The 10,807-nt window shown below is 39.0% G+C and overlaps 1 protein-coding gene across 1 annotated transcript; it reads right to left on the reverse strand.

Moving 5' to 3' along the window:
• Positions 1 to 256: 256 nt before the first annotated feature.
• Positions 257 to 10,105, reverse strand: LOC124397878 (minichromosome maintenance complex binding protein). The gene is given in 18 exon segments (XM_046867742.1): positions 257 to 733; positions 821 to 909; positions 2,113 to 2,277; positions 4,027 to 4,100; positions 4,103 to 4,135; positions 4,138 to 4,158; positions 4,893 to 5,058; positions 5,147 to 5,264; positions 5,773 to 5,896; positions 5,982 to 6,148; positions 6,241 to 6,338; positions 6,843 to 6,997; positions 7,164 to 7,290; positions 7,401 to 7,493; positions 7,747 to 7,788; positions 9,189 to 9,329; positions 9,481 to 9,566; positions 9,879 to 10,105. Coding segments are annotated over 18 exon segments (1,893 nt in total). The 5' UTR covers positions 9,937 to 10,105; the 3' UTR covers positions 257 to 597.
• Between the last annotated feature and the right edge of the window lie 702 nt (positions 10,106 to 10,807).

Below are 10,807 nucleotides of genomic sequence, written 5' to 3' on the forward strand. Positions count from 1 at the left end.
ATGAGTGAATTACCACTTCCAGCCTGATTTATAGAACATTCTAGACATTTTGTCCTAACATATACATAAGAGAGAGAGAGAGAGAGAGAGATTTCCCTAGAAGACACCTGAATTCTGGGTTGACAAAAAGAGAAACAGGGCAGTGTAAATGCAAATAGATGAAACAGTTGAGAAAGCCATTCTTTAGAAACAGGACAGGGAGTGTGTTCAGGGCGTAATTCCAGAAGTGCAGGTTTTGGAAGACACATCATCCAGATAGGAGAAGTATAATAATATTTAATCAGAATTTTGTCTAATAATGTACTGAGCTAGAATGCTCAGCTTACACTTGGAGGATTTCTTCTTCAGATTAGCTTTTTTACATTATTAATTTATATGTGCACGTGTGTGGAAACCCCCCCCCCAAGACAATTAGTATTTTTTCAAAATTACCCAATTATTTATTTATTTATTTCCTCAATCCTTTAAAAAGGGTCAAGTAAAAAATGAAAGAAAGAAAAAATAAAACACCTAGGTGCTGTACAAAAAGAGAAATCCCTAATACTTAATAGACAAATTGTTACCGCTAAAGCAGTTAATAAGAAACTCTGATAAGTTTTAAGGCTCGTTGCCGTTCACGCATTTATGCTGTTGTGTCTGTTGTGTCCGGCTGGTCCGCAGAATTTCCAGCTGCTTGGCTTTCATCCAGTTTTCTCTGGAAAGAGTTGACTGGCCATAACTTAAAGACAGCAGTCTAAAAATAAAAACACATTCAATATGTAAATTACAATTTGAGTCCGAGTTAACAACGAAGCTCATGCGGTAAACTAATCCAACCCACCTTGCGACTACCAGCATCCTGTGCAGGTCCTCTGCAGAAATACTCTGAGGGTCGTCCTTACGCATTTCGACAAAGTCTTCTTCTACCGCCTACAGCGTTGGGAATAAAAGAACAGATGGTGGCTTCAGTGGCTTGCCAGACACAAAGGAATTACATAATCAAAAAGTGGCATAGGAAGCTAAAAGAGTTTCTGTGCATGTCTCCATGTGGGATTCCTCTGGGTTCCTCAGAAGCAAGCTGGTTGGTGGATGGGCTACACTAAATTTTCCCTCAGTGTAGATGTACGTGCCTGAGGTCCTATAATGGACTGTTGTTCCAGAAGTTATATATTCCCACCTTTTGCACAGTGTTCTCAGGATTCTTTTTGACCTTATAGAAGATGAATTTCATGTACATACAGCATAAATATTTATGCAGCAAATCCAACATAAAGTGCATTAGCAGAAATCCAACAAGTCTGGAACTGTGCTGATTTGGCAAACACTATTTAAAAATGCATAAATTAATAAACATTCCTCAGCAGGTTTTTATTTTATTAATTACACACACACACACACACACACACACACACCTTCTGTTCTGATGCCAGTTTTGTTCAACTTATTTAAAGTGTTCAGGGAATCATCCACAATAGCAGCATTAACACAAAGGAGATGGCGAGTCTTCACTCCTTTAGCACCTGTGACGTGAAACAAGTATTGACTTGCCAAAGATGCTGGACTTAATAATCTTATGCATTGTGTAATGAAGGGGCCCCTTCCAGGAGACTCTTTTTGCCTTCATGCCTTCACGCTTCATCGCTAAGATTTAAGGCTCAGAAATGAATCGCAAACCCACCAATCCCAATACCTAATACTATTAACTGCAAAAGAGCTGTAAGTACTGATTAAAGTGGGAGTTGTTTTTAAACTAATGTACCCAGAATTTTAATGCAGCCTATAATTGTTAATTTATTCATAGAAAAAAAAATATTCCTAGATTATTGATGATTATTCATGCCTCACAGCTGCAGGATTGCTAGTTTGATCCAGAGTTCAGGTTACTGTTGGTAATGTAATTATACACATTCTCTCGCGGGTTTGTCCAGTTTCCTCCTACCTCCCAAAAACATGCTTATTGACTAAAGTAAATCAACCCTAGGTATGTGTGTGTTTACAAAAATATTTAATCATGCTATTTTCGTAAAAAAATTTTATGCATGCATCTAGCAGTTTATATTTGATACCTGTTTAAATAAATGAATAAAAATGAAGGGCAGCATGCATGTCGGTTACAACAACAGCACAGCTCACCTTAGTAATTTGGTCTGAGATGCTGTAATCCAGTGAGCGAGCCACGGTGAGGTACACGCGGTATTTGTTGAGCTGAGATGAAAGTTGTGAATGTTGTAGAGTCTTTAGGTACTCCTCCAGGTTAGGGGGGTTCATAGCGGGATGCAGATGTACCTGACAGTCACACTGCAAAACGGAAAGTTAACATGCTAAAAACATGCAAATATACAAAAGACATATCGGGTCGTTTCTCTCTAAATTCTGAGAACTCAAACCACACTATCTCCATGTTTATATCCCGTTTTTTTTTGGGTTAAAAGCCACTTAATTTGAGCATAGATTTAGAGATCTATATACACATCTAAAGGCAGGATTAGAATGTATAGGAAGATATAAAAGGTTGTGTTGATTTACCATATTCATATGATCCACTTTTAGGACCACATGTCCCCCTGCTTCTCTATGCAATTATATAATCAGTTACTCATGTGGTATCAGTGCAATGCATTAAATCATCCAGATGGAGGACATTGAGCATTCACATCAAACATTGGAATTGGAAAAAAATTAAGTGATCTCAGTGGCATTTGACCGTGGCACGGCTTGTCGGTGCCAGATGGCTGGTTTGAGTGGGTAGGTTCACAGTGTGCACGAGTAGGCATGAATTCTGTTGTCTCGAATATCACGATGTAGAATATGGCTAGACAAATTTGCTGCTCATATCATGAATCCTGATATGCCGCTTCATTATTTATTATGAGCGCTACCACTTTTTAGAAATGAGGTTGCCATACCAAGGTACAGACTGTGAATCTCAAACTGCCTCAAAGTTAAACTAATCAGAAGAAAGCGTTATGGGCACACACACATCACATGCAAGGCAAGAACATTATTGAAATGACACAATTGGCACATGTTTCACGCTGGATGCCCTTCCTAAGGCAACCCTCCCCATTTATCCGGGCTTGGGACTGGCGCTATGAGTGCACTGGCTTGTGCAACCCTAATGGCTGGGTTTAGCCAGTGATTATGGCCCTAAACAAAAATGGTAACATGGCCCAAATTTCAGTTTGATTAAGCTTTTGTTTTTCAATACATTGGTTTGATTTGTCATTAGAAAATTTGATTCATTTATTACAAGCATTAATTTATAATGCAATTTAAAATGACCGTTCGAGTTTCAAGTGAAAATCAGCAGTTTCTAAAATACACAAACCAGTCTGTCTGACACCATCAGAGTCAGAAATATCACATTTACCCCTGTTCTGGTGTTTGATGTGAAAATAAACTAAAGCTCTTGATCTGATCTGCATGATTTTACTGTATGCACAGTGCAGCTGCCAGCTGATTGGCTAATTACAAATGTGAATAGTGGCTAATGAGCGCATGATCGGTAATAACTGATAATTCCATAATGAGACTAATTGTGATCATTTTAGACTTTACCATACAGCGCAAGTGTATTATTTTTCTTTTATATATAGTGAATGAGTTAATGAGTTACAGTTTTTTGTGTGTTTTATTTTTTTATTAACATTAAGAGGTGCTTTGTCAAGTCAAGCCATTAGCTCAATAATCTGTCCTGGCCCCCTTCCTGTCCTTGTAGTGCAGCTGCAGCCATGGTAACTCATGAGCAATCACACAGGAATAGCACAGCACATTCCATACGGTGTTAAGCATCAGCAGATCTCAGACTCCAGCCAGAGAGCTGACAAGGCCTCTGTGGTTCGAAACAGAAATATCAGCCTGTCTCCACAGCTGCCCATGGAAACATCCGGCAATGCGCACGTCATGTCAGCCTCCTGAGAGCACACCCCCACCCACCTTGTCCTAACAAGGAACCAAGAGCACTCGCCTCCCTGCTTGCCCTCTAGTGTCCGCTCAAGGCTGACTGTGCAAAAAGAAGAGAGAGACATACAGTCTGGCTGTTCTTACCGGGAGCAGTGATCGGCCCTCGGACATGATGAGAACGTTAATATTGCAGGGGAATTCCATCTGGTGATAGTTAAGTCGTAATCAACCTTCTGCCAGGAGATCAGGTTCCTAACGCTGTAATGTTCCGCACACCTACAACACAGAGATGCATAGGGCTTCATATAGAAAATATGAATAAAATCACTGAGAAAAAATAATTTTATTATACGTGTACAAACTAGGACTTACAATGACGTGGCTAAAATTCTGCTTGTGCCAGCTGAATGAAGTCTTTCTAACCAGAATTTTTGTCTATGTGCATGTGTTATTCCTTACAACACACGAATGTGGGTGATTTTTAGAAATAGGAGGCACAGTGACAAATGCCAGTCTGTGTGACTCATGCAATGCAACACTGCACTATTGTTTTGCCATACAGCGTTATAGTGTCAACACCCTTCCTAAACAGACAGCAGGACTTCCATCCCTGTGCTCAGCATGCTATGCTTGAAAAAAAAATATCAAAATTGACATTCAGCCTCCACTACAGCCTCTGTTTTCTACATTTAAAGTGCCACCAGAGGCTTTAAATACAGCACAAGGAATGAGCAATATAAATCAACCAAATGTAACCTAATCTAACCTAACTAATTCAGTTCTTCACAGTAGTGTGTATAAGTCTATTCATTAGCAGTGTTTCAAATTAGTGCTTAAGGAAAGCGGCAATCAGCGTAACTATTTAATATGAAATTATTTTGATCACTAGGCTACATACTCATCTACCATATACACAAATGCAATCAAATTTAGTTGTGTTAGCATTTTACAAATATACGACCACCCCTGACCCTGAACATGAAAGGATAGTACTGTGCCTGGGTCCTGACCTGTTGTGTCCAGTTGACCTTGCTCAAGCTGTGTCTCATCCAGAATCAAAGAAGTGTTTCTGCCCAGCTGCAGAGCTCCAGTTACCAGCCGGTTGGCTGTGTAGTCTTTGCGTGGAACCATTCGCTGTGTGTTCATGTTCTGGAGGCTCATGCATAGCCGATATGACTGCACAGAGTGCACCTTGGTTATATAGAGCATAAATATACACAAAATAAAAAAGATTAATTTACAAATCCTATTCTGGAGTACTCACAGATGGCACAAGCTGCTGGATGATTTGGTAGAGCTGGTCTGTGTAGGGAGAAGTGTGGGGGCAGCCACTGACGTTCAGTGCAAATTTTCCCAGAGGAAGAACATCTCGTCTGGCATACCTACAACATAATTATGATGAATCAGGCTTTAACGGATGATTCGCATTATATAATTGACATTCCAAGCCAGCAAGATTCCTGTGCAATCATATATAGTCCGAAGCGTTGGTATAAGATGAACAGAACGAATTAAATTCACTACATGCCCTCAGTTCAGTGTATGACTAATGCCCAGACATGCTGCAATAAACCAATGACTAAATAATGATTAAAGAAATAATAAAAAATGAGTGAACCCAAACTTCTGATTGATATAAAGTGAGCATCAAACAAGTCCCTGTAAATAACGTTTTACAAACATTACAAATTTACATAAAACTGATTTATTACATATTATTTATCTTGTCAGAATGTTTAATTTCACATGGATTCTGGAGGTATAATTCCTGCCAATAATACAATGATGTTTAAGTTAACAATGCTGTACAGTCAAGGAACCTAAAATGTATTCGAACCCTACTATAAGCTAAAGAATCTCAGGCTTTGAATGATGCTTTGATCCACTCACACGCTGGAGATGAGGTGGAGAATGAGGTACTCAGCCGCCAGTGAGTCACCGAGGAAGACGTGTGTGAGGTAAGCGAGCAGCTCGGCTCTGACTGAACTCATCTCGCTTTTGACACCGTTTGAAACTGGGAGAGGAAAAAAAAAAGGCAGATTAGAAATCGTGATGTGGCAAAGAAATGCAGAGCAACGAAATCTGATACGCAGACTTACAGGCTCCCTTGTCCTCTGAAACAGAGGGCAGCAGTGGATTGTTGTGCTGTAGCGGCTCAGCGTACAGCATGTGTAGTCGAGGCACAAGTGATGTAGGAGGACTGTGAGCTCTCTGCTCCTCTACAGTCTCCATGCTCTCTGTGGGGTCCAGAAAAGATGAGGCTTCCCTACAACACAGAACGTATAAATGTAAAAACTGCCCTCGTTATAACAAAATTAAAAGCTAAATAAAATCCTTCGGAGCAACTGAAAAACCTACTTGTCTTCAGCTACCAAGCTGAGAGCAGGGTCGACTGAAAGAATGCCGAAGATCTCCAGCATGTCGTTCAGTTTGAAGCTGTCCCACTCGTTGTATACCTGCCAGTATTAGACAATGCACAAAGTCTGCATCACATTTTTGGACCACCAGGAATGTAATACAACCAGAGTATTATACAGACATGTAAGAAGTTGCCCAGAAACCCAGCTGACTTGGTTAAAAGTTGTGTAGCAAGCATAAAACCTAATTAATTTAGCTAGTTAATCCCAAGAACATGGTTAACTTGAAACAAAGGAATATATGATTGTGTAGCCCATTGCGTTTGACTAAAAATTGTGGGGGTTCTGTCCTCATAATTAATTGAAAATATTCAAATCAGGTGTAGGAGATGTAGCAGTGTTTTTCTGCCACTTTAGAAAATGAATGGCAAATAAATGCATGAGGGAGGAAATTTTTTTTATATATATCGCCCCCTGCTGTTGATGTGCTCTAACGTCACCTGCATTTGCTAGAGTGTACACAAGATTGTCATTAAATATGATTTAGATTAATTTCTTAACATTATATTTTTTAATTAAATTAAAACCCAGGGCGTGTTCTACCTTAACCATGCAGGCTGGTCCTTTCTCTCCTGGCAGAGGGAAGTTCAGATCTAGGGTAGATGAACAGTGGGAAGGCGACGTGTTCTGACTAGGAGCTTCTGTCTCCAAACGTTTCGAGTCTACATTCCTATGGGAGTCGGATACGTTCTGTAGACCTATTATGATGAGAAACATGTCAGCAAGCTGTCTGAGAAGCCCTTCAACTTTAAACTTGTTTAATATACAGCATACATGTTAGCAGTCCCAGAATATTGAGGAGGAAAAACCCAAACAATAATTTTGATTGAAATCAACTGCAAGAATAATTAAGAGTATTTATACCAGAGATTTCTTTACTCTGCTGATTCTGTGTGTCCATTTCTTCATCCTCTTCATAGCTGCGTTTGTGCCTGTTTGGAGTGTAGGACGTGGAGGGTACTACTCGTGCTTGACTGGCAGCAGCAAAGCTGTTCACAACGGTTAAAGACAAAATACTCCAACAGCAAAAAAAAGAAGATGTATATACTTGTCAAATAAAATCAATAACAATTGTTTGACAGTTTCCCATTAAAAGGATATTTCCTTCACCCACTGAGATTCTCCTGGGATAGGGACACAGTAAAAAGTCTGCCTCTCTGAAGTAACCGTTTTTCTTGAGTTGAAATCCACCTGCTGATATTTCACACACATTCGTGTTCGGTTTAAGTCTGAGGTGGTGAGTACACCATGTATACTACATGTGAGGAGAAAAATGCACAGTTCAATGTACTACAATAATTTCATAATTATGAAGGGGAAAATATGCAGAAATAAATTCAGTATAACAAAGAAAAATTATTCCATAGCATGAACTTTACATGAATATTTAACTATTGTGATGAAGTCAAAAGGAACAACTGTTAATGCTGCAAAATTGAGTTCTCACCCCACAGTCAGTAACATCTTTGTACTTCCCGCATCTCAAAACCTGAGAATTGAACACAAATCAGTTTTTTTTTCCAGATTGCATCCTGCATGTACAGTCGGCACTAAATACTTGTATTGAAATCACCTGACGTTTTTAAAAGCGAGGTGATGAGCCAGTGCTTGTACTGCAAATGTATTGCATGTAATTAAAACCTTTAGGAGCTACAAAACCACAACGTCCATGTTTTTATGTTAACCTTAAAAGTTTCAACACAACCGAATTGCACTACTAACTGCATGCTTACTGATTGAAAAACAATGAAGTACTACGATTCATCAAATAAAATAATTGCTTACTGTAATATTTAATGCGATATTTTGATTTTTGGTTAATATTGTGAATTAGTGATATAAAAGCATTTGGTTGTGTTATACAGGTGATGCCCTTGTAAAACATCGTTGACGTATCAGGTGATTGCCTCAAGTAGTTGCCTCTCTGCGAGTGTGTAAAACTAATCTAATTATATTAAATATAATTCTGTTTAACTTCTAAATACGCTACCAAGCAGAGGCGACAATTTAACTGTAACTCCATTGTTTCATTTAGTTCATGATAAGTAAAAAAATAAAAATAAAAAAAGGAATAAAGAACAAACTCAATTCCAAAAGTCCATTAAGTCACACATCGTTTAAACTGGGTGCTTAAATTCAGTAAATTAATTGGGCATTCTTAATGTATAGAAGCAGCCACACTTTACAGCAAGCAGTGAATCTGAGAGACCTAATAGCCAAATGTGTCAACAGTGGTGAGGTTTACTGATTAAGCCCATCACAAAATGGAGCTGTTAAGACATTCTCCATGACAATCATGTTTTATGCAGAAAAAAAAAACCCTAAGAGGCTTTTGCCTTATTTTATCTTGTTTTCTCAAGGTCTCAACACAAATTGTCCTAATGATAATTGTGTTTTTATTGTTCTGGATACAGCAAAGGCTTAACAACCTCTGAATATCAAAAGCATATAAATAATGCCAAATAAAGCCTGGTGATAATTTTCACCTTCAAAATGTTTCTAATAATCCTTAGATGATTTTGATGGTAAGCAAACTCTATAACTAATATTACTATTTTACATTTTAAACCATGTGCCTGGTTTGTTTAAAAACAGTTGTACAATAAATCTGTGATTACACCTTTTTTTAATTGTAAGGGGTTTCTGACTAAGATGCGTGAGAACCCCTGCTTTAGAGAAGAGTACTGTATAATCTATAAGTATTGTGCAGAGATAAATCAAGGATTATTTAATTATTACAATGATGATGGCAATGGTAAAGATGTACATGCAGCACCTGTCGAGATCGCAAAAGATTTTGTTTGTTGAGCCTGCAAGTGATTTAATTGCAGATCATTAAGAAAAGAGCAAAATTGAACAAAACACACGAATGCGTGTAGTATCACATACTTTTGCATTTGTTGAAGGATCCACTGTTTCATAAACTCCCATGAAGAATTCGGGATCAAACATGTCCTGGACCATACAGCGAAACTTCACTAAGCTGTTGGGCTTCAGGTAGTGCAAAGGCACATCATTCAGAGAGGGAACCTAAACATTACACACATTATATATATGTATGAATTACAATCATATCATTCACCAAACTTACACAACCACTGGGTTAAACCCATTTTAAATGAGTCAGGTAAGCAAACACACACACACACACACACACACACACACACACATTCATATTTACCCAGGACTGGGCATCGTTTACTTTCAGTTTCTCTTTGAAATATTCCACTGCTTTCTTCTCCCAGTCTGGACTGGAACTGAACTGAGCTTTAAAAAAACAAACATAGAAAGTCAAAAGACATGCATAAAACCATGACATGTGTTCCCTCTTTTCGACTGAGCTTTAAAACTAGCATGCTACTGATCTATGAGGCCACGCAGCTAGCAAATCATGCTACAAGTCTACTTAAATCCATTGATATGCACGTAATTACACGGAAGTGATCCACCACTTAGATAAAATAAGAAATAAAAGAATGTGAAAGTGATTAGTTTGGTAAGTAACTCAAGCTAACTTCTGCTTAGTTCAGTAAGGCAGAAAGGCAACGGGACACGGTACAGGCTGTACAGAACTCTTACCAAAGATCCCATCGACAACACCCAGCGGGTTGTTAATCCAGTCATCAACAGAAGGCATGCTCAAGGCTCTTGTGGAAAAAAATAATAATGTAAAATAAATTAAAATGTACTGTTTCAGGCAGCTCGCGCGCAAAGCACTTTCCCAAGCACGTTTCCCAGTCCCGCACACTGCACCCGGAAGTCCCACGCTGCTCGCCGTGGCGGGAAAATTACGTCACGAGAGCCCATCACGTGACCTACGACGCAGACTCAGCAGCACCTCTGCGGCTTTACTCCAGAAAAACTCTTTACGTATTATGAGAGAAAACAACGACTACTCCTAAATTCCCCTCACTTACACTCAGTTTCAGAATATAGCAGAAGGTATGTGCTGTAGACATCTGACCATCTAATACAGTGGTGTCAAGCTCAAAGAGCAGGCCCAAATCTATATACTGGGGTTTTGTACAGGGCCAAACACTGTCAATATTTAATTAAACAACAAATTAGACAGGATACAGAAAAATAAAAGCAGTACATTCTGCTGCTGTGTACATTTTCCTCAGCGAGATGCTTGGTATCTTTCCTCGGCTGTCAGTTCATTCATGATTGGGGTTTGGTTCTGTGCTGAGGAAACTCAGGATTAAGTGAAGGTGTGCATCAGTGAAATGACCCATCTTAAAATGTTCCTCTTCATAGCAGATAAAAGCTGCTTACACCGATATGCATTTCCAAACATGAAGAGTATTCGAGAAGCAGAGTTTCAGGGAGGAAGAGTGGGAACTGTGCAGCACCCATAGAGTCAAACTGCTGGTTATAATGGAACCTCGCAGGTTTCTCAGAATGCTGGAAATATGGCATACAAAGACATCTGTTACAGTTGTGTGCCTCCAACTGTAACAGACGTCTTTGTATGCCATAGCTTTAATTTTCTCGTCAAAATAACTAAG

Source organism: Silurus meridionalis, chromosome 2 (assembly GCF_014805685.1).
Source record: "Silurus meridionalis isolate SWU-2019-XX chromosome 2, ASM1480568v1, whole genome shotgun sequence".
Lineage (NCBI taxonomy): Eukaryota > Metazoa > Chordata > Actinopteri > Siluriformes > Siluridae > Silurus > Silurus meridionalis.